General features: G+C 46.4%; 1 protein-coding gene across 1 annotated transcript in view; it reads right to left on the minus strand.

The window, feature by feature from the left end:
* Positions 1-258: 258 nt before the first annotated feature.
* LOC134569299 (zinc finger protein 850-like) overlaps positions 259-25,333 on the minus strand; it is a 120,110-nt gene continuing 95,035 nt past the window's right edge. Inside the window, exon 2 of the mRNA XM_063428216.1 lies at positions 259-1,462. Within this exon, the coding sequence (XP_063284286.1) occupies positions 447-1,462 (1,016 nt within the window). The 3' untranslated portion in view covers positions 259-446. The remainder of the gene's footprint in view (positions 1,463-25,333) is intronic.

Consider the following 25,333-nt stretch of genomic DNA (forward strand, 5'->3'; position numbering starts at 1 on the left):
GAGCAACACTGATCAGTGGCGGGGGAACGGCGGCGAACGGGTAAGTAAGCAGGAATGCGGCGGACATACTAGAACCTTAAGGCACGTTTTTGTCAGATGTACCTAGTATGCCGGCGGTCAGGAAGAGGTTAAAGAAAGCAAGCGTTTTGCATGGAAGGTACAGAAGACAGAAGTTTTCAAATTTAACAGTAATATAAAAGAGAAGAAAAGTAAAGCGGGGCTCTGTAGAGTTAACACAATCACAATACCAATGCATCATTTATACGTTGCTACTGTCACATGTATTATTTATTTTGTCAGGATGAGAACAATTCACAATATTAGATGTTTTATTCCCATGTTAATTCATAAACACATTAAACAAACTCTACTATGTGAGTTATCTGATGTTTAACAAAATCTGGTTTACCGACAAAACTATTTCTCCATTCAGAACATGAGAAAGGTTACTCTCCTGTGTGACTTCTCTGATGTTTAACTAGAGCTGTGTTTTGTCTAAAACATTTCCCACATTCAGAACATGAGAGAGGTTTCTCTCCTGTGTGAGTTCTCTGATGTTTAATTAGAGCTGAGTTATAGCTAAAACATTTCCCACATTCAGAACAAGAATAAGGTTTCTCTCCTGTGTGAGTTCTCTGATGTTTAACAAGATTTGAGTGCTCGCTAAAACATTTCCCACATTCAGCACATAAGAAAGGTTTCTCTCCTGTGTGAGTTCTCTGATGTATTACAATTTCTGACTGCCAGCGAAAACATTTTCCACATTCAAAACATGAGAAAGGTTTCTCTCCTGTGTGAGTTCTCTGGTGTCTAACTAAAGTTGTGCTTTGTCTAAAACCTTTCCCACATTCAGAACATGAGAAAGGTTTCTCTCCTGTGTGAGTTCTATGATGTGCAACAAGATCTGATTGCCCGCTAAAACAGTTCCCACATTCTGAACACGAGAAAGGTTTCTCTCCTGTGTGAGTTCTCTGATGTGAAACAAGATTTGAATGCGCGCTAAAACATTTCCCACATTCAGAACATGAGAAAGGTTTCTCTCCTGTGTGAGTTCTCTGATGTTTAACTAGAGCTGAGTTATAGCTAAAACATTTCCCACATTCAGAACATGAGAAAGGTTTCTCTCCTGTGTGAATTCTCTGATGTTTAACAAGATTTGCGTGCTGGCTAAAACATTTCCCACATTCAGCACATGAGAATGGTTTCTCTCCTGTGTGAGTTCTCTGATGTATTACAATTTCGGACTGCCAGCCAAAACATTTTCCACATTCAGAACATGAGAAAGGTTTCTCTCCTGTGTGAGTTCTCTGGTGTCTAACTAGAGTTGTGTTTTGTCTAAAATATTTCCCACATTCAGCACATGAGAAAGGTTTCTCTCCTGTGTGAGTAATCTGATGTTTAACAAGATTTGAGTGCTGGCTAAAACATTTCCCACATTCAGCACATGAGAAAGGTTTCTCTCCTGTGTGAGTTCTCTGATGTATTACAATTTCTGACGGCCAGCAAAAACATTTTCCACATTCAGAACATGAGAAAGGTTTTGTGTTTACTATCTCCTTTGTAGACATATAGGATTCTGAGAGATTGCTTGAGTTTGGAGAGCTGGAATCCTTGGTCTTTTTTTTTTAATATTTCTTCATAATCGTGCTTGGTGTATTTCTGTTGTTGTCCTTTCCTTAAGAAATCTTCTGCTGATGCAAATATCTGAAACAAAATGTACTGGGAGTTATAGAAAATCTGTCTATAAATGATTTATTGTTTACCATACTTAAAAACTGACTTTATTTTCATGAAACATCAGAAATATGACTATGAAACATTATGGTGATTAAATCATATCTTAAAAAAATATTTGTGTGCACACTTACTTTTATTCACTTGGCAAAATGTAAAATGACACTATCTCTAATGAACACCGGGAAAATCATAACGTTGCCTGCTCGGTTACCAGACAAGCCAAGAGAGCAGAGGGAGACTTAGTTTATGTGTATATAGGAACTCCGCCCAGTGGACCAGTCACTATCTACTTTCCTCTCTACCCATTCGGCTATACTACACGGATTCGAGCAATATTTGCACAACTTGGGCGCTCGAATCCGGGCTATCCGGGGATATAATACTTGTGGGGGTTCTTATCAAACTTGTATGCATTTTGAGGTGTTTTGTGGTTTTGTATTGTAACTCGAGTGCCTGGGAGATAATTAATTTAAGCAAAAAAAAGCTCACTTATCTCACAGAGCTATATCACACTATCATGCTGCAGGACTAGGGAGACTCTTCAGCATAGAAACATAGAATGTGACGGCAGATAAGGACCATTCAGTCCATCTAGTCTACCCAAGTTTCTAAATATTTTCATTAGTCCCTGGCCTTATCTTATAGTTAGGATGGCCTTATGCCTATCCCACACATGCTTAAACTCCTTTACTGTGTTTACCTCTACCACTTCAGCTGGAAGGCTATTCCATGCATTACATTGTCTGCCTACCTTATTAGATCTCTCTCCTCTTGTCTTGTGCCCTCCTTAACACACTTCTAACACACTTCTTCAACTGCTTTCTTCTGGCACTGTTTCTACTGTCCTGAAACATGCTACTGTAGTACCCATCTTGAAAAAAAACATGTCTCGACCCATCCCCCCCCTCTAACTATCATCCTATATCCCTGCTCCCTTTTTCCTCAAAGCTTCTTGAAAGACTAGTCTCCTATTCTCTCCTCGACCCTCTTCAGTCCGGCTTCCGCCCCCTCCACTCTACTGAGACTGCCATTATCAAAGTCACTAATGACCTTATCACAGTTAAATCCAATGGTCACTACTCCATACTAATTCTTCTTGACCTCTCCGCTGCTTTTGACACTGTTGATCATGTTCTCCTTCTCCAAACTCTTCAATCACTCGGTCTCTGTGACTCTGTCCTCTCATGGTTTCCCTCCTATCTCTCCAACGCTCATTCAATGTCTCCTTTTCTAATGATACCTCCACTGTTCGTCCTGTCTCAGTTGGAGTCCCCAAGGCTCTGTCCTTGGTCCCCTTCTATTTTCTCTTTACACTGCCTCTCTTGGCAAGCTTATTACTAGTGATGTCGCGAACACTAAATTTTCGGTTCGCGAACGGCGAATGGGAACTTCCGCAAACGTTTGCGAACCGGGCGAACCGCCATAGACTTCAATGGGCAGGCGAATTTTAAAACCCACAGGGACTGTTTCTGGCCACAAAAGTGATGGAAAAGTTGTTTCAAGGGGACTAACACCTGGACTGTGGCATGCCCGAGGGGGATCCATGGCAAAACTCCCATGGGAAATTACACAGTTGATGCAGAGTCTGGTTTTAATCCATAAAGAGCAGAAATCACCTAACATTCCTAAATCGCAATGGATATGGATTGACACCTGACATATGACATATTGACACCTTGACATATGGATTGACACCTTAACATATGGATTGACACCTGTCGTCAGAGACCCTGATACACACTGACACAGAGCAGAATAGGGACTGTTCCCCTTACACAGGGTCACTTGGCAGGTATGGATTGACACCTGTCCTCAAAGCCCCTGATACATACTGACAAAGAGCAGAATAGAGACTGTTCCCCGTCCTCAGAGCCCATGATACACACTGACACAGAGCAGAATAGAGACTGTTCCCCGTCCTCAGAGACCATGATACACACTGACACAGAGCAGAATAGGGACTGTTCCCCCTACATAGGGTCACTTGGCAGGTATGGATTGACACCTGTCCTCAAAGCCCCTGATACACACTGACACAGACAGAATAGAGACTGTTCCCCATCCTCAGAGATCATGATACACAGAGCAGAATAGGGACTGTTCCCCCTACATAGGGTCACTTGGCAGATATGGATTGACACCTGTCCTCAAAGCCCCTGATACACACAGACACAGAGCAGAATAGAGACTGTTCCCCGTCCTCAGAGACCATGATACACACTGACACAGAGCAGAATAGAGACTGTTACCCCTACATAGGGTCACTTGGCAGATATGGCTTGGTCGTTAGATTCCCGTTGTGCTGTGACATCACTCTTATACGCTGTGTAAAGCATACTTTTTAATTTATTTTGCAAATGCTGCATCCTTTCCGTCTTTTAATTCGGTAACATTTCTGCCACTGACTAATACCTGGGGGGTCTAGTAGCGTGGACACCCAGCACAGGTCGTTCTCCTTCAGCCTTTTTATACGAGGGTCCCTCAACAGGCACGACAGCATGAAAGACCCCATTTGCACAAGGTTGGATGCCGAGCTACTCATTTCCCGTTCCTCCTCCTCACACAGAGCAGAATAGGGACTGTTCCCCCTACATAGGGTCACTTGGCAGATATGGGTTGAGACCTGTCCTCAAAGCCCCTGATACACACTGACACAGAGCAGAATAGAAACTGTTCCCCGTCCTCAAAGCCCCTGATATACACTGACAAAGAGCAGAATAGAGACTGCTCCCCCTACATAGGGTCACTTGGCAGGTATGGATTGACACCTGTCCTCAAAGCCCCTGAAATACACTGACACAGAGCAGAATAGAGACTGTTCCCCCTACATAGGGTCACTTGGCAGGTATGTATTGACACCTGTCCTCATAGCCCCTGATACACACTGACACAGAGCAGAATAGAGACCGGGGGTCAAGTAGCGTGGACACCCAGCACAGGTCGTTCTCCTTCAGCCTTTTTATACAAGGGTCCCTCAACAGGCACGACAGCATGAAAGACCCCATTTGCACAAGGTTGGATGCCGAGCTACTCATTTCCCGTTCCTCCTCCTCACACAGAGCAGAATAGGGACTGTTCCCCCTACATAGGGTCACTTGGCAGATATGGATTGACACCTGTCCTCAAAGCCCCTGATACACACTGACAAAGAGCAGAATAGAGACTGTTCCCCGTCCTCAGAGCCCATGATACACACTGACACAGAGCAGAATAGAGACTTGTAACGGACCGTTTTGCTAAAAAGGGGATAAAACCCAGTTTAGGCGATAATCCCCTTTTTACAGAAAGGCACAGCTACTGCAGAACATCAAAACTCACGAATTGGATATAGGCGAATACATCAAACTCCCGAACTGTATACCAGGGAATAAGATAGCACTCCAAGCTGGAACCTCACGAATAGCTGCTAGCAGACGAACAGGAAAAGCAGAGATCAGCTTACACTCCTAGCAATCAATCTCCAGCAGCATACAGTGAATCCCCCCAAGAACGAGACAAGGCTCCGTGTTGAGGGTCAAGCAGTGGTCTCAGGTGCTGGGGCACCCAGCCTGGTTTTTATTACATGAGTACACATACAGGCCACACCCAGGGGGAGGCATAAAATAACCAATGACATAGATGTTACATCCCACACATCCCCTCCCCTTAGTGTGACACATAATCCCATTATACATACAGTTAAAATATACTTTTTACACAACTTTCATAACTCTAAAACCATACATCACATTCACATAAAAATACATATCCACAATCAATCAATTCAGGGGAACAACATATTAAAAAATGGCATGAATCCGACCAGGGGTTCAAAAGTTACTAAAAGTATCTTTTGTCCCGTACTAGCCGCATGGCAAACCAGTTTAGAAAGGTTTTACATAGGCCTCTATCCTGGAGACAAAGAGGAAAGTAATCCAATTATCCAGGGCTAGAAGCAGACTCCATTAACCACATGGTTACAGAAAGACATAAAACACTTTAAAATACAGAAAGTTACTTTTTATCCATAACACACAGACATTTCACATATCCCCAGATAGCTGGGATCTGAGCGCACAAAACTACCGAATAGCGCGCAGATCCTATTCACACAGTACAATTGCCATGGAGCTAAAGTCTTTCCCATAGTCTTTCATTATATGAATAGGCTCCATGGTATAGCTATCTGGGGTATAACATTCCCATAAAGTCTGGTCCATAGTCCAAAGGCAGCAGGCGGGAAACCAGGCTCCTCCAATACAATGTGGCGAGATTGGTTCCGTCACAAGACTGTTCCCTGTCCTCAGAGACCATGATACACACTGACACAAAGCAGAATAGAGACTGTTCCCCGTCCTCAAAGCCCCTGATACACACTGACAAAGAGCAGAATAGAGACTGTTCCCCCTACATAGGGTCACTTGGCAGGTATGGATTGACACCTGTCCTCAAAGCCCCTGATACACACTGACAAAGAGCAGAATAGAGACTGTTCCCCGTCCTCAGAGACCATGATACACACTGACACAGAGAAGAATAGAGACCGGGGGTCTAGTAGCGTGGACACCCATCACAGGTCGTTCTCCTTCAGCCTTTTTATACGAGGATCCCTCAACAGGCACGACAGCATGAAAGACCCCATTTGCACAAGGTTGGATGCCGAGCTACTCATTTCCCGTTCCTCCTCCTCACACAGAGCAGAATAGGGACTGTTCCCCCTACATAGGGTCACTTGGCAGATATGGATTGACACCTGTCCTCAAAGCCCCTGATACACACTGACAAAGAGCAGAATAGAGACTGTTCCCCGTCCTCAGAGCCCATGATACACACTGACACAGAGCAGAATAGAGACTGTTCCCCCTACATAGGGTCACTTGGCAGATATGGCGTGGTCGTGGGAGGAGGTGGATGACTTTCCCCTCTTCCCCTGTTAGATTCCCGTTGTGCTGTGGCATCACCCTTATACGCTGTGTAAATCATACTATTTAATTTGATCAGCATGGCCACTTGAGTTTTTATAGTTTTCACGCTGCTTGTAGTTTATATATGGTTCCCAAAAATCAAACAAACGATAAAGTAAACATGTAAGGATTCAGAATTTTCTTTCAAACCCTTACACATTGTGTGTACGTATTTTTTGTATTAAGTTTGTGGCTTTAACGAGGTTCACGTTGTTTCTATGATGTGCATAACATGTTCTTGTAAATGTTTGTTACATTTTTCCTGGAATTGTAATTTTTAAATCTGAATAAAGATAGTCAAATCCCTGATACACACTGACACAGAGCAGAATAGGGACTGTTCCCCCTACATAGGGTCACTATGTGCCTTTTTTTTGGTTTGGTTTTTGAAGCCACAGTGCAGCACCAGAGGGCCTAAAAATTAGGCATGTACACTTGCCTGAAAAATTAGGTATTGTTGCAGCCGCTGCTGTAGCAGCGGCCAGAAAAATTGATGTTTGTTTCACAGGCAGAAAGTGCCCTAAAACATGGCGGCTTGAACCCTAGTTGGTGGCGGATAAGTCACGCAAGTCAACCGGCATTCAGAGCTAAAATACAGCAGCATGTGGACCATTTTTAGCCCAAGGCAGCTCATCTCATCAGGCCTTTTTTAATCGAATGTATCGCCCAGTGTCAGTCCCTTCGGGATCCATCCCTCATTCATCTTAATAAAGGTGAGGTAATCTAGACTTTTTTGACCTAGGCGACTTCTCTTCTCAGCGACAATACCTCCTGCTGCACTGAAGGTCCTTTCTGACAGGACACTTGAAGCGGAGCAGGCCAGAAGTTCTATCGCAAATTGGGATAGCTCAGGCCACAGGTCAAGCCTGCACACCCAGTAGTCAAGGGGTTCATCGCTCATCAGAGTGTCGATATCTGCAGTTAAGGCGAGGTAGTCTGCTACCTGTCGGTTGAGTCGCTCTCTGAGGGTGGATCCCGAAGGGCTGTGGCGATGCGTAGGACTTAAAAAGGTCCGTATGTCCTCCATCAACAACACGTTTTTAAAGCGTCCTGTCCTTGCCGGCGTGGTCGTGGGAGGAGGAGGATGACTTCCACCTCTCCCCCTGTTAGATTCCCATTGTGCTGAGACATCACCCTTATACGCTGTGTAAAGCATACTTTTTAATTTATTTTGCAAATGCTGCATCCTTTCCGACTTGTTGTAATTCGGTAACATTTCCGCCACTTTCTGCTTATACCGGGGGTCTAGTAGCGTGGACACCCAGTACAGGTCGTTCTCCTTCAGCCTTTTTATACGAGGGTCCCTCAACAGGCACGACAGCATGAAAGACCCCATTTGCACAAGGTTGGATGCCGAGCTACTAATTTCCCGTTCCTCCTCCTCACTGATGTCAATGAAGGTATGTTCTTCCCCCCAGCCACGTACAACACCACGGGTACCAGATAGGTGACAACGAGCACCCTGGGATGCCTGTTGTGGTTGGTCTTCCTCCTCCTCCTCAAAGCCACATTCCTCCTCTGACTCCTCTTCCTCACAATCCTCTTCCAGTGTTGCCGCAGGTCCAGCAAGCGATGCTGATAAGGCTGTTTCTGGTGGTGATGGTGACCACAACTCTTCCTCTTCCTCTTCACGCTCATCTACGGCCTGATCCAGCACTCTTCGCAGGGCACGCTCCAGGAAGAAAACAAATGGTATGATGTCGCTGATGGTGCCTTCGGTGCGACTGACTAGGTTTGTCACCTCCTCAAAAGAACGCATGAGCCTACAGGTATTGCGCATGAGCGTCCAGTAACGTTGCAAAAAAATTCCCAGCTCCCCAGAGGCTGTCCTAGCACCCCGGTCATACAAATATTCATTAACAGCTTTTTCTTGTTGGAGCAGGCGGTCGAACATTAGGAGTGTTGAATTCCAACGTGTCGGGCTGTCGCAAATCAAGCGCCTCACTGGCATGTTGTTTCGCCACTGGATATCGGCAAAGTGAGCCATGGCCGTGTAGGTGAAATGGCCTGAAATGGCCACACACCTTCCTGGCCTGCTTCAGGATGTCCTGTAAGCCTGTGTACTTATGCACAAAGCGTTGTACGATCAGATTACACACATGTGCCATGCACGGCACATGTGTCAACTTGCCCAACTTCAATACCGCTAACAAATTTTTTCCGTTGTCACAAACCACTTTGCCGATATCCAGTTGCTGCGGAGTCAGCCACTTTTCCACCTGTGTGTTCAGGGCGGACAGGAGTGCCATTACTTCCTTTTGCACAATCGAGTACAGGATGGGGATTGCCTTTTGTGAAAATACATTTCTGCCGGGTACCTTCCACTGCGGTGTCCCAATAGCTACAAATTTTTTGAACGCCTCAGACTCCACCAGCTTGTATGGTAAAAGCTGCGGGGTAATAGTTCGGACAAGCCAGCTGTCAGACGCTGGGCAAGGGGGTGACTTTCTGACATTGGCTTCTTACACTCAAACATGTCCTTGACAGACACATGACTGTGGGCAGATGAGCGGGAACTGCTCAAGGCGGGAGACGGAGTGGCGGATGGTTGAGAGGCGGCAAGGAGGACAGCAGTGGTTCACGTGGCTGAAGATGCTGGACCAGGAGGAGGATGGCGGCTTAGAGTAGGCGTGCTGCTTGTACTCATGTGTTGATCCCATAGGCGTTTGTGATGTGAGATCATGTGCCTACGCAAAGCAGTTGTACCTAGGTGGGTGTTGGACTTCCCACGACTTTCTTTTGGCACAGGTTGCAAATGGCATCGCTGTTGTCAGAGGCAGACACACAAAAAAAATTCCACACTGCTGAGCTCTGCAATGACGGCATTCTGGTGGTGGACACAGCATGCGTTGATTGGCGTGCTGTCGGGCTGACCCCGGGTGCCGATGCATGCTGTCTGACTGTGCCACTAGCTCCTTGCGACGACCTCCCCCTGCTTCCAACTCATCTCCTCCTCCTCTCTATCTCCCCATCTGAACTTTCGCCCTGTTCTTCTTCTTGCCGAGCGGGCACCCACGTGACATCCATGGATGCATCGTCATCATCAACCGCTTCCCTTGTATCTGACAACTCAGCAAAGGAAGCAGCAGCAGGTACAACATCATCATCATCACACCGTACGTTCATGTGTGTAATGCTGCCTGCCTGAGACATATCCCTGTTATCTACATCCTCTGGCAATAATTGTTGCGCATCACTCATTTCTTCAAATGGATGTGTGAATAACTCCTCTGACATACCAAGTAAAGCGGCTGTGGTGCTAGTTTTGGTGGTGGCGGCAGGTGGGTGAGTGGTATCTTGAGAAGTGTCTGAAGCTAAGCTGGAGGAGGATGGTGCTTCAAGGTACCGAGCGGAAGCTGTAGAAGATTGGGTGTCCTGTGTTAGCCAGTCAACTATGTCCTCAGAACTTTTCAAGTTCAGGGTAACTGGCCTCTGAAAACTGGGCATTATTCTAGGGCCAAAGGGAATCACAGCACCACGACCACGATGGCCCCTGCGGGGTGGCCTGCCTCTGCCTGTCATTTTTTTGGGGATTAGTGGTACTATGCGTGGAAGCTACTCTGAGACCAGATATGAGTGGCAATGTGCAATGGCAGAGGTCTGCAGAGTACACGCTGTAGGCCTGACACACCGCTTGAAGACAACTAACTGCTATTCAATCTATAACAGTGAAAAAAAAATTTGGTTTTTAAATGCACGCTATTGTGACACCAGAAATAAGTGGCAATGTGCACTGGCAGAGGTTGGCAGAGTACACTCTGTAGGCCTGACACCCACTTGAAGAGAACTAACTGCTATTCAATCTACAACAGTGAAGAAAGTTTTTTGGTTTTAAATGCACGCTATTGTGACACCAGATATGAGTGGCAATGTGCAATGGCAGAGGTCTGCAGAGCACACGCTGAAGGCCTGACACACCCGCTTTAAGGACACTAACTGCTATTAGCTTACACTGGAAAACTTTTTTTCTTTGTAAAAGCACGCTATAGAGACACCAGATATGAGTGGCAACTGTCAAAGTACACTGGCAGGGGTCTGCAGGACACATGCTGAAGGAAGGCCTGACACACCCGCTTTAAGGACACTGACTGCTATTAGCTTACACTGGAAAACGTTTTTTCTTTGTAAAAGCACGCTATAGAGACACCAGATATGAGTGGCAACTGTCAAAGTACACTGGCAGGGGTCTGCAGGGCACACACTGAAGGAAGGCCTGACACACCCGCTTTAATGACACTGACTGCTATTAGCTAACACTGGAAAACTTTTTTTCTTTGTAAAAGCACGCTATAGAGACACCAGATATGAGTGGCAACTGTCAAAGTACACTGGCAGGGGTCTGCAGGGCACACGCTGAAGGCCTGAAACACCCGCTTTAAGGACACTGACTGCTATTAGCTCACACTGGAAAACGTTTTTTCTTTGTAAAAGCACCCTATAGAGACACCAGATATGAGTGGCAACTGTCAAAGTACACTGGCAGGGGTCTGCAGGGCACACGCTGAAGGCCTGACACACCCGCTTTAAGGACACTGACTGCTATTAGCTTACACTGGAAAACTTTTTTTCTTTGTAAAAGCACGCTATAGAGACACCAGATATGAGTGGCAACTGTCAAAGTACACTGGCAGGGGTCTGCAGGGCACACACTGAAGGCCTGAAACACCCGCTTTAAGGACACTGACTGCTATTTGCTTACACTGAAAAACTTTTTTTCTTTGTAAAAGCACGCTACAGAGACACCAGATATGAGTGGCAACTGTCAAAGTACACTGGCAGGGGTCTGCAGGGCACACGCTAAAGGAAGGCCTGACACACCCGCTTTAAGGACACTGACTGCTATTAGCTAACACTGGAAAACTTTTTTCTTTGTAAAAGCACGCTATAGCGACACCAGATATGAGTGGCAACTGTCAAAGTACACTGGCAGGGGTCTGCAGGGCACACGCTGAAGGCCTGAAACACCCGCTTTAAGGACACTGACTGCTATTAGCTTACACTGGAAAACTTTTTTTCTTTGTAAAAGCACACTATAGAGACACACCAGATATGAGTGACAACTGTCAAAGTACACTGGCAGGGGTCTGCAGGGCACACGCTGAAGGGAGGCCTGACACACCTGCTTTAAGGACACTGACTGCTATTAGCTTACACTGGAAAACTTTTTTTCTTTGTAAAAGCACGCTATAGAGACACCAGATATGAGTGGTAACTGTCAAAGTACACTGGCAGGGGTCTGCAGGGCACACGCTGAAGGCCTGAAACACCCTCTTTAAGGACACTGACTGCTATTAGCTTACACTGGAAAACTTTTTTTCTTTGTAAAAGCACGCAATAGAGACACCAGATATGAGTGGCAACTGTCAAAGTACACTGGCAGGGGTCTGCAGGGCACACGCTGAAGGAAGGCCTGACACACCTGCTTTAAGGACACTGACTGCTATTAGCTTACACTGGAAAACTTTTTTTCTTTGTAAAAGCACGCTATAGAGACACCAGATATGAGTGGCAACTGTCAAAGTACACTGGCAGGGGTCTGCAGGGCACACGCTGAAGGAAGGCCTGACACACCTGCTTTAAGGACACTGACTGCTATTAGCTTACACTGGAAAACTTTTTTTCTTCGTAAAAGCACGCTATAGAGACACCAGATATGAGTGGCAACTGTCAAAGTACACTGGCAGAGGTCTGCAGGGCACACGTTGAAGGCCTGAAACACCCGCTTTAAGGACACTGACTGCTATTAGCTTACACTGGAAAACTTTTTTGCTTTGTAAAAGCACGCTATAGAGACACACCAGATATGAGTGACAACTGTCAAAGTACACTGACAGGGGTCTGCAGGGCACACGCTGAAGGAAGGCCTGACACACCTGCTTTAAGGACACTGACTGCTATTAGCTTACACTGGAAAACTTTTTTTCTTTGTAAAAGCACGCTATAGAGACACCAGATATGAGTGGTAACTGTCAAAGTACACTGGCAGGGGTCTGCAGGGCACACGCTGAAGGCCTGAAACACCCTCTTTAAGGACACTGACTGCTATTAGCTTACACTGGAAAACTTTTTTTCTTTGTAAAAGCACGCAATAGAGACACCAGATATGAGTGGCAACTGTCAAAGTACACTGGCAGGGGTCTGCAGGGCACACGCTGAAGGAAGGCCTGACACACCTGCTTTAAGGACACTGACTGCTATTAGCTTACACTGGAAAACTTTTTTTCTTTGTAAAAGCACGCTATAGAGACACCAGATATGAGTGGCAACTGTCAAAGTACACTGGCAGGGGTCTGCAGGGCACACGCGGAAGGAAGGCCTGACACACCTGCTTTAAGGACACTGACTGCTATTAGCTTACACTGGAAAACTTTTTTTCTTCGTAAAAGCACGCTATAGAGACACCAGATATGAGTGGCAACTGTCAAAGTACACTGGCAGGGGTCTGCAGGGCACACGCTGAAGGCCTGAAACACCCGCTTTAAGGACACTGACTGCTATTAGCTTACACTGGAAAACTTGCTTTCTTTGTAAAAGCACGCTGTAGCGAAAGCCACTTCGCCACTGTGGTTTGGAGGGGGCTGCTTGCCCGCCTCTTACCCTGTGACTACGGTCCCTAGGCGATTTGGCCCTTTATGCACGGTATTTGGGCATACTGTGGGTTATTGGGCTGCCCCAGGATTATGGGCCCTCTCATCAGCCCATACGAAACTTAAACCCCATGGCGTTTGAACTGTGTTTGTGGCATCTAAACGCTGTTTGGATATGTTGAGCGCTCAGATCCAAGCCATCTGGGGATGGGTTGAATGTGGGGGTTCTGTTTAGTATAACAGGAGTTATGTATTTTTATGTCTTTTGGTGGTTGCTGGTAACATGTGCTTAATGGAGGCTGTGTTTGTCCCTGGATATAATTAAATCAGCTTCTCCATTGTCTCCAGGATAGAGGATTCTGGGGAACTAGTTTGAGCTTCTAAAAACCATGCTTCCAGAAGGTCAAATGCACATTTGTACTAACTTTTGAACCCCTGGTCCAATTCGTATGATTTTTGAGTATGTTGTTCCCCCGAATGGATTGATTGTGTATATGTATTTTTATGCGAATGTGGTGTATATTTTGGGAGTTATGAATGTTGTGTAAAAACTGTATTTTCCCTACCTAGGATAATTGTATTTTCCTGTGTGTACAGATAATTAGTTTACAGGTAGAGGGGAGGGCTATGTGTGGGATGTAACTATTGTGTGATTGGTTAATGTACGTTACTGTGTGTGTCCCTCCCCTTCATGGGAGCACCTAATAAAAAGGGCTGCAAGCTAGCAGCCAGAGAGTTCTATTTTTACCCTCAACTTGAGTCCTGTCTCTTATTGGGGGAATCTGCTACAAGGGATTGCTATGCTAGGCATATTCCCTTGCTATAATCACTGAGCTCTTGTAAGAGCTTGTTCCTGCTTCGTTCTGAAGGGAGATAGCTGCAGCCTGCGGTGCTTATGGTGTCTGGTGGAGTGCTTGGAGTCCTCTGGAAGCGCTAGGAGCATCTTTCAACGGAGGTACCCAGTCGGGGTGCCAGTTGATCCGTTACACACGCCATAGAGACACCAGATATGAGTGGTGGCACTGACTGGGCAAATGGGCACAGTATCCACTGTGAGCCTGACACAGAAGCTGTCAGGCAACTAACTGCTATTCAATCTATTACAGTGAAAAAAAATGTTCTTTTTAAATGTCAAGCATAAGCTATTGTGAAAACAGATATGAGTGGTGGCACTGGGCAAATGGGCACAGTATCCACTGAGCCTGACACAGAAGCTGGCAGACAACTAACTGCTATTCAATGTATTACAGTGAAATTTTTTTTTTCTTTTTAAATGTCAAGCTTAAGCTATTGTGACACCAGTGAGTGAGTGGTGGCACTGGGCAAATTGGCACAGTATGCACTGTGAGCCTGACACAGAAGCTGGCAGGCAGGCAACTGCAATTACATTACACAAAAAAAAAAAGCAGCCTGATGTTCTAGCCCTAAAAAGGGCTTTTTGGGGTGCTGTTCTTACAGCAGAGATCAGATGAGTCCTTCAGGACTGTAGTGGACACTGAATACCCTAGCCTAGCTATCAATTTCCCTATCTAATCAGCAGCAGCTACACTTTCCCTCCTCTCACTAAGCATGCAGCTTCAGAATGAATCTAAAATGTATGCTGGGAGGGAGGGTGTGGAAGGGAGGGTCTGCTGCTAATTTGCTGGAATGTGTCTGCTGACCGTGAGGCACAGGGTCAAAGTTTGCTCAATGATGACGACTATGGGGTGGATCGAACCGCCCATGTGTTCGCCCGTGGCGGCGAACGCGAGCACGCTATGTTCGCCAGGAACTATTCGCCAGCGAACAGTTCGGTACTACTTATTACCTCTTTTGGATTCAAATACCACCTGTACGCTGATGACACCCAGATATATCTCTCCTCCCCAGACCTCTCCACTGATGTCCTGCAACGTGTCACCTCTTGCCTTTCTTCTAACTTTGATTGGATGTCCTCCAGCTTTCTGAAACTGAATCTTTGCAAAACAGAACTTCTTGTCTTTCCTCCTCGTAATATAATCCTCCTCTCTCGCTCTCCCTTCAGATTGGTGGTACCCATATCAGCCCATCCTTACAAGCGCGTTGTCTTCGTGTTACTTTTGATTCTGGCCTCACCTTTGTGCCTCACATCGTGTCTGTTGTCAAATCATGCCAATTCCACCTCAAAAACAACGCCCGCAGCTGCCCCTTTCTTGCACAAGAGCTTGTCCGTGCTCTAGTAATCTCTCGTATGGACTATTGTAACTCTCTCCTAATTGGTCTTCCCAATAGCCGTATTTCCCTGCTACAGTCTGTAATGAATGCTGCCGCCAGACTGATTTTCCTCTCTAGTCGGTCCTCTCACACCTCACCTCTCTGTCAGTCCTTACATTGGCTTCCTGTATACTATATGAGCCAATTCAAAGTGCTAACCTATATCTATAAAGTGAACTGAATAATCTTAGCCCCTCATATCTCCTCACTGATCCATAGGTATGCCCCTTCTTGGTCTCTCCGCTCTGCCCGTGACCTTCTGTCCGCTGCTCGTACCCATACGGGCAACTGTATAGCAGTTTTCCCCAATTAGAGACAAGACTGAGGCTGAAGTAGTACTGTTTTAATGAGCACACAAGCCTTTCTTTTATACAAGTTTTCCCACAAGGTTACCACTCACGTGGACTTTGTTGGGCACAGAAAATACAAATGTAACAACCAATAGCTTACAATCACACAGTTAAACACTCCCATTCATTACTGTAAATTCATCCCCTCTGCTTGGGAGATAATTGAGTTAATTGCTGTATCAAAAAAAGTGTAAAATTTACTTTTTACACAATTTTTATAACATCACAATTACACATCCAATCTCCATAAAAGTTACATTTTCAGAACAAGCATACGTAGGGAATAGTGTTGTTGCGAACCCGAAATTTTCGTTTCGCGAACGGCGAACGCGAACTTCCTCAAATGTTCGCGAACCGGCGAACCGCGCGAACCGCCATTGACTTCAATGGGCAGGCGAATTTTAAAACCAACAGGGACTCTTTCTGGCCACAAAAGTGATGGAAAAGTTGTTTCAAGGGGACTAACACCTGGACTGTGGCATGCCGGAGGGGGATCCATGGCAAAACTCCCATGGAAAATTACACAGTTGATGCAGAGTCTGCTTTTAATCCATAAAGGGCAGAAATCACCTAACATTGACACCTGTCCTCAAAGCCCCTGATACACACTGACACAGAGCAGAATAGAGACTGTTCCCCGTCCTCAGAGACCATGATACACACTGACACAGAGCAGAATAGAGACTGTTCCCCCTACATAGGGTCACTTGGCAGATATGGCAGGGTCGTGTGACGGGGAGGATGACTTTCACCTCTTCCCCTGTTAGATTCCCGTTGTGCTGTGACATCACCCTTATACGCTGTGTAAAGCATACTATATAATTTGATCAGCATGGCCACTTGAGTTTTTATAGTTTTCACGCTGCTTGTAGTTTATATATGGTTCACAAAAATCAAACAAACGATAAAGTAAACATGTAAGGATTCAGAATATTCTTTCAAACCCTTACACATTGTGTGTACGTATTTTTTGTCTTAAGTTTGTGGCTTTAAAGAGGTTCACGTTGTTTCTATGATGTGCATAACATGTTCTTGTAAATGTTTGTTAAATTTTTCCTGGAATTGTAATTTTTCAATCTGAATAAAGATAGTCAAATCCCTGATACACACTGACACAGAGCAGAATAGAGACTGTTCCCCCTACATAGGGTCACTTGGCAGATATGGATTGACACCTGTCCTCAGAGACAATGATACACACTGACACAGAGAAGAATAGAGACTGTTCCCCCTACATAGGGTCACTTGGCAGATATGGATTGACACCTGTCCTCAGAGACCATGATACACACTGACACAGAGCAGAATAGGGACTGTTCCCCCTACATAGGGTCACTTGGCAGATATGGATTGACAACTGTCCTCAGAGACCATGATACACACTGACACAGAGCAGAATATAGACTGTTCCCCCTACATAGGGTCACTTGGCAGGTATGGATTGACACCTATCCTAAGGATCCCTGATACACACTGACACAGAGCAGAATAGGGACTGTTCCCCCTACATAGGGTCACTTGCCAGACATGGATTGACACCTGTCCTCAGTACCCTGATACACACTGACACAGAGCAGAATAGAGACTGTTCCCTGTCCACAGAGACCATGATACACACTGACACAGAGCAGAATAGAGACTGTTCACCGTCCACAGAGACCATGATACACACTGACACAGAGCAGAATAGGGACTGTTCCCCCTACATAGGGTCACTTGGCAGGTATGATACACACTGATACACACTGGGGGGAGCTACTGTCCTCCCCAACCACTGTGCGGTGGGTGGGGGCCATAAATCACAATGGGGGGACCTACTGTCCTCCCCCCCTCAGCCCCCACCCCTGCGCGGTGGGTGGGGGCCATAAATCACAATGGGGGGGGGCCTACTTTCCTCCCCCCCGGCCCCCATCCCTGCGCGGTGGGTGGGGGGCATAAATCACAATGGACCTACAGATAGGAGTGGAGTATTGTTCATATCAGTTTAATACCTTCCGCGTCTCCTATCAGTGGACGTGTACATGGCAGCCATTTTAGGAACCGCACACCTGGGACCCGAGCAAGGTCACCTCGTTCAAGCTGCTCTGGTTCCTTGATGAGCCAGCTGCCCGTGAGTTAACATGTCCCGTGGAGAAGCACTCTGTCCTGTAAAGCCTCACCACAAAAAAATGTAATAAATAATAGCACTCGGAGTGGTGAGTTTAGTAAATGTTCATATCAGTTTAATACCTTCCGCGTCTTCTATCAGTGGACATGTATATGGCAGCCATTTTAGGAACCGCACACCTGGGACCCGAGCAAGGTCACCTCTTTCAACAGGCGACATGATTTGGCCCTGTAAAACTATCCTGGATATTCTCTACAATTTCTATGGATATGGCATTGATTTATGTAACAGGGAGATGGAAGAAGATGCTTGGTCGGTCCTCTTACTTGAAATTTGGGGCACTGCGCGGGCAAGCTAATGTGCCACCAGATAGGAGTGGTGAGTTTAGTATTGTTCATATCAGTTTAATACCTTCCGCGTCTCCTATCAGAGGACATGTATATGGCAGCCATTTTAGGAACCGCACACCTGGGACCCGAGCAAGGTCACCTCTTTCAACAGGCGACATGATTTGGCCCTGTAAAACTATCCTGGATATTCTCTACAATTTCTATGGATATGGCATTGATTTATGTAACAGGGAGATGGAAGAAGATGCTTGGTCGGTCCTCTTACTTGAAATTTGGGGCACTGCGCGGGCAAGCTAATGTGCCACCAGATAGGAGTGGTGAGTTTAGTATTGTTCATATCAGTTTAATACCTTCCGCGTCAACTATCAGAGGACATGTATATGGCAGCCATTTTAGGAACCGCACACCTGGGACCCGAGCAAGGTCACCTCTTTCAACAGGCGACATGATTTGGCCCTGTAAAACTATCCTGGATATTCTCTACAATTTCTATGGATATGGCATTGATTTATGTAACAGGGAGATGGAAGAAGATGCTTGGTCGGTCCTCTTACTTGAAATTTGGGGCACTGCGCGGGCAAGCTAATGTGCCACCAGATAGGAGTGGTGAGTTTAGTATTGTTCATATCAGTTTAATACCTTCCGCGTCTCCTATCAGAGGACATGTATATGGTAGCCATTTTAGGAACCGCACACCTGGGACCCGAGCAAGGTCACCTCTTTCAACAGGCGACATGATTTGGCCCTGTAAAACTATCCTGGATATTCTCTACAAGTTCTATGGATATGGCATTGATTTATGTAACAGGGAGATGGAAGAAGATGCTTGGTCGGTCCTCTTACTTGAAATTTGGGGCACTGCGCGGGCAAGCTAATGTGCCACCAGATAGGAGTGGTGAGTTTAGTATTGTTCATATCAGTTTAATCAGGGCCAGCCTTAGGCATTTAGACGCCCTGTGCGAAAAATCTTCACAGCGCCCCCCCCCCCCCGTCATCCATGTATGCTGTTATGTTTGTGTTGTCTGTGTATGTAATAGTACGTGTGATGACTGTGTGTGATATGTATGCTATGTGTGATATTTGTAATGGGTATATTAACAGTGTGTGATATGCGTGTATTGGTTGTATGTGACACACACACACACACACAGAGTCAGACGGCCATAAACACACAGGAAGACATCCACACACACACAATCAGACAGTCATACACACACACACAGGCAGACAGTCATACACACACACACAGGCAGACAGTCATACACACACACACAGACACACAAAGGCAGACAGTCATACACACAGACACACACAGGCAGACAGGCAGTCATACACACAGACACACACAGACAGTAATACACACAGACACACACAGAGGCAGACAGTAATACACACAGACACACACAGTCATACACGCAGAGGCAGACAGTCATACACACAGAGGCAGACAGTCATACACACACACACACACACACAGGCAGACAGTCATACACACAGACACACAGAGGCAGACAGTCATACACACAGAGGCAGACAGTCATACACACAGAGGCAGACAGTCATACACACAGAGGCAGACAGTCATACACACAGAGGCAGTTATACACAGTCACACACACAGAGGCAGACAGTAATACACACAGACAAACACACAGAGGCAGACAGTAATACACACAGACACACAGTGGCAGACAGTAATACACACAGACACACAGTGGCAGACAGTAATACACACAGACACACAGTGGCAGACAGTCATATACACACACACACACACAGAGGCAGACAGTCATACACACAGACACACACACAGGCAGATAGTCATACACACAGAGGCAGACAGTCATACACACAGACACACAGAGGCAGACAGTCATACACACACACACACACAGACAGTAACACACACACACACAAAGAGGCAGACAGTCATACACACACACACACACAGACAGTAACACACACACACACACACAGAGGCAGACAGTCATACACATAGGCAGAGAGTCACACTCACCTGGCAATCACACAGTTACCTGTGGAGTTCATTGTGGAGGCAGTGCAGCTCCTGATGACTGTTTGGTGGGGAAGCAGGGACTCCTTCCTGCTTCCCCTGCAGCAGTTTTTTGGCGCTTTTAGCTCCGCCCCCGCCGCACGGTAAGCTCCGCCCCCGCTGCAAATTTAAAAAAAAAAAATATATATATATATATATATTTTTTTTTTTCTTTTTAAACGGCTGTGCGGCCGCACGGCGCCCCCTGCTCCATGGCGCCCTGTGCGGCCGCACAGCTCGCACACCCCTAAGGCCGGCCCTGAGTTTAATACCTTCCGCGTCTCCTATCAGAGGACATGTATATGGCAGCCATTTTAGGAACCGCACACCTGGGACCCGAGCAAGGTCACCTCTTTCAACAGGCGACATGATTTGGCCCTGTAAAACTATCCTGGATATTCTCTACAAGTTCTATGGATATGGCATTGATTTATGTAACAGGGAGATGGAAGAAGATGCTTGGTCGGTCCTCTTACTTGAAATTTGGGGCACTGCGCGGGCAAGCTAATGTGCCACCAGATAGGAGTGGTGAGTTTAGTATTGTTCATATCAGTTTAATACCTTCCGCGTCTCCTATCAGTGGACGTGTAAATGGCAGAGATTTTTAATTGTTGAATCACCTCCCCTTTTTAGGCCAAGGTGGGAAGATGCTTAGACCACTGGTATATTGGTGCCATCTTGGAGGATTTTTTTTTGGTTTGGTTTTTGAAGCCACAGTGCTGCACCAGTGGGCCTAAAAATTAGGCATGTACACATGCCTGAAAAATTTGGTATTGTTGCAGCCGCTGCTGTAGCAGCGGCCAGAAAAATTTATGTTTGTTTCACAGGCAGAAAGTGCCCTAAAACATGGCGGCTTGAACCCTAGTTGGTGGCGGATAAGTCACGCAAGTCAAACGTCATTCAGAGCTAAAATACAGCAGCGTGTGGACCATTTTTAGCCCAAGGCAGCTCATCTCATCAGGCCTTTTTTAATCGAATGTATCGCCCAGTGTCAGTCCCTTCGGGATCCATCCCTCATTCATCTAAATAAATCTAGACTTTTTTGACCTAGGCGACTTCTCTTCTCAGTGACAATACCTCCTGCTGCACTGAAGGTCCTTTCTGACAGGACACTTGAAGCGGGGCAGGCCAGAAGTTCTATCGCAAATTGGGATAGCTCAGGCCACAGGTCAAGCCTGCACACCCAGTAGTCAAGGGGTTCATCGCTCCTCAGAGTGTCGATATCTGCAGTTAAGGCGAGGTAGTCTGCTACCTGTCGGTCAAGTCGCTCTCTGAGGGTGGATCCCGAAGGGCTGTGGCGATGCATAGGACTTAAATAAGTCCGCATGTCCTCCATCAACAACACGTCTTTAAAGCGTCCTGTCCTTGCCGGCGTGGTCGTGGGAGGAGGAGGATGACTTCCACCTCTCCCCCTGTTAGATTCCCGTTGTGCTGTGACATCACCCTTATACGCTGTGTAAAGCATACTTTTTAATTTATTTTGCAAATGCTGCATCCTTTCCGACTTGTTGTAATTCGGTAACATTTCCGCCACTTTCTGCTCATACCGGGGGTCTAGTAGCGTGGACACCCAGTACAGGTCGTTCTCCTTCAGCCTTTTTATACGAGGGTCCCTCAACAGGCAGGACAGCATGAAAGACCCCATTTGCACAGGGTTGGATGCCGAGCTACTCATTTCCCGTTCCTCCTCCTCAGTGATGTCATTGAAGGTATGTTCTTCCCCCCAGCCACGTACAACACCACGGGTACCAGATGGGTGACAACGAGCACCCTGGGATGCCTGTTGTGTTTGGTCTTGCTCCTCCTCCTCCTCCTCAAAGCTACAATCCTCCTCTGACTCCTCTCCTCACAATCCTCTTCCAGCGTTGCCGCAGGTCCAGCAAGCGATGCTGATAAGGCTGTTTCTGGTGGTGATGGTGACCACAACTCTTCCTCTTCCTCTTCACGCTCATCTACAGCCTGATCCAGCACTCTTCGCAGGGCACGCTCCAGGAAGAAAACAAATGGTATGATGTCGCTGATGGTGCCTTCGTTGCGACTGACTAGGTTTGTCACCTCCTCAAAAGGACGCATGAGCCTACAGGTATTGCGCATGAGCGTCCAGTAACGTGGCAAAAAAATTCCCAGCTCCCCAGAGGCTGTCCTAGCACCCCGGTCATACAAATAGTCATTAACAGCTTTTTCTTGTTGGAGCAGGCGGTCGAACATTAGGAGTGTGGAATTCCAACGTGTAGGGCTGTCGCAAATCAAGTGCCTCACTGGCATATTGTTTCGCCGCTGGATATCGGCAAAGTGAGCCATGGCCGTTTAGGAATGCCTGAAATGGCCTCACACCTTCCTGGCCTGCTTCAGGACGTCCTGTAAGCCTGTGTACTTATGCAGAAAGCGTTGTACGATCAGATTACACACATGTGCCATGCACGGCACATGTGTCAACTTGCCCAACTTCAATGCCGCTATCAAATTCTTTCCGTTGTCACACACCACTTTGCCGATATCCAGTTGCTGCGGAGTAAGCCACTTTTCCACCTGTGCGTTCAGGGCGGACAGGAGTGCTTGTCCGGTGTGACTCTCTGCTTTCAAGCAAGTCAAACCCAAGACGGCGTGACACTGACGTATCCGGGATGTGGAATAGTACCTGGGGAGCTGGGGGGGTGCCGTTGATGTGGAGCAAGACGCAGCAGCACAAGAGGACTCAGCCGAGGAGGTTATGGAAGAGGATGGAGTAGGAGGAGTAGAGGAGGTGGCAGCAGGACTGCCTGCAATTCGTGGCGGTGTCACCAACTCCTCTGCAATGCCACACATTCCTTGCTTGTCAGCCGTCAGCAGGTTTACCCAATGCGCAGTGTAGGTGATATACCTGCCCTGACCATGCTTTGCAGACCAGGTATCAGTGGTCAGATGGACCCTTGCCCCAACACTGTGTGCCAGACATGCCATGACTTCCTTTTGCACAATCGAGTACAAGTTGGGGATTGCCTTTTGTGAAAAGAAATTCCGGCCGGGTACCTTCCACTGCGGTGTCCCAATAGCTACAAATTTTTTGAACGCCTCAGACTCAACCAGATTGTATGGTAAAAGCTGGCGGGCTAATAGTTCGGACTACTCGGCGGCACGAATACCGCTGGACTTCTAAGCCGTTCGGGAGCCCCGGTCCTTCGGTAAAGTGGTTCCCTAAAGTCAATCGGTAGTTTGAGCGTAACTTAAATGTAATACTTGTTTCGTGCCGCGTTCAGTTATTTATGCTGGGATCTGAGCTGTACTTTCATGAAATGTGTGCTCAGAACCCAGCTATCTACCGAACGTCCATTCGTGTAAATAAAGTGAATATTATAAAAGTTATGTGTTTTAATGTAAAATGCCGGTTCTGCTGCACGGAGGGATAATCCACTTAACGGTATATTCCAGTGGGAGTATCCCTCTCGTCCAGCAGTGCCTGATGGGAGAAATGTGCAGAATGTTAAGTCCCCCATGTAGTCCCCTACTGTATAACCCCTGCTATGTCAGTATGGAAACCCCTTGCATGGGGACTTGCATAAATACTGGAACTGTGAATAAAGACCTCAGTTGACTCCCAGCCCATGTGTCGTCTAGTTCTTGGGAAGGAAGGATTCTTACAACGCTACCAGGATTATTGTATGCTGTATTCATTTGCCTGGATTATTTCATGTTGTTCCTGTCACCTAGCGGAGATACTGTGGATTATACTACCTCTCCGCTACAATTGGTGGCAAGCGACGGGATTTAAACTACCCAGCAAAGCAACGTTCGGCAGAAATTCAAACAAATAGAGGAAAAGAAGCAGCAATTTGTGAGTCTGCTCATTCGGATGAAACCGGAACCTGGGAACACGTGGAAACCCATGAACGGTCGGTGAATGGGCATGAATTATGCACTTTTAAAGCGAAGCACATTGAAAGAGTTACTGGAGGCAAGAGGAGCAATAGCACGCAACAAGGTAAAGGCTATATTAATCAAGGTAAAGGCTATATTAAACAACAAGAATGGTAGTGTGTTCCTTAGAGGGAGGTAGTTCCACAATAAAGTCCATGGATATAGATCCCCAGGGACGATGAGGAATAGGAAGAGGCTGAAGCATGCCAACAGGGAAGAGCGAGGAGTCTTATGTCTGGCACATACATCACAAGAGGACACATACTTCTTAACATCCTCATAATATTTAGGCCACCAAAAGGATCGGGTAAGTAGTTCTTGTGTCTTTCGGATTCCTGGATGACCTGCTGGTTTTGAGTCATGGTAGAGACGTAAAATGTCCAGTCGCACTGATTCTGGAACAAACAGACGTTGTTGAAAAATCCAAAACCCATTAAGCATGGTCATATGAAGATCACGAGGAGGATCACGAAAAACTGGATCTTCAGCGTAGCCCTTTTTAATGCGAGACATTAGATCAGAAGGAAAGGTAACTCCTAAAAATCTACTCTCAGGCAAGATGGTGGCTTTGGTTACTGTAGTATGGAGGGGGTCAGCTATCCTAGACAAGGCATCTGCCTTGCCATTTCTGGAACCAGGGCGGTATGAAATCAAAAAATTAAACCTTGAGAAAAATAGATTTTTGTGATCTGTGAGGACAGTAATTGGATGGGTGGCTCCCTCCAAGAGATGTCTCCATTCGGCAAAGGCAGCTTTTATAGCCAAAAGTTCTTTATTCCCTATGTCATAATTTCTTTCTGCTGGTAACATCTGGCGGGAATAGAAGGCACATGGATGTAACAACATCTTAGGTCCAGTCCTTTGAGACAGTATAGCCCCAACAGCTGAATCAGAAGCATCCACCTCTACAGTAAATGGCAATTCTGGCTGAGGATGTACCAGGATAGGGGCAGATGTAAACAGTCTTTAATCTAGAAAATGCAGTGTCAGCCTTATTGGACCACTGAAAAGGAGTCCCTTTACGTGTAAGTTCAGTGATCGGTGTAATAACGGCAGAGAAATTCTTAATGAAACGCCTGT

This window comes from Pelobates fuscus, chromosome 7, assembly GCF_036172605.1.
Source record: "Pelobates fuscus isolate aPelFus1 chromosome 7, aPelFus1.pri, whole genome shotgun sequence".
NCBI lineage: Eukaryota > Metazoa > Chordata > Amphibia > Anura > Pelobatidae > Pelobates > Pelobates fuscus.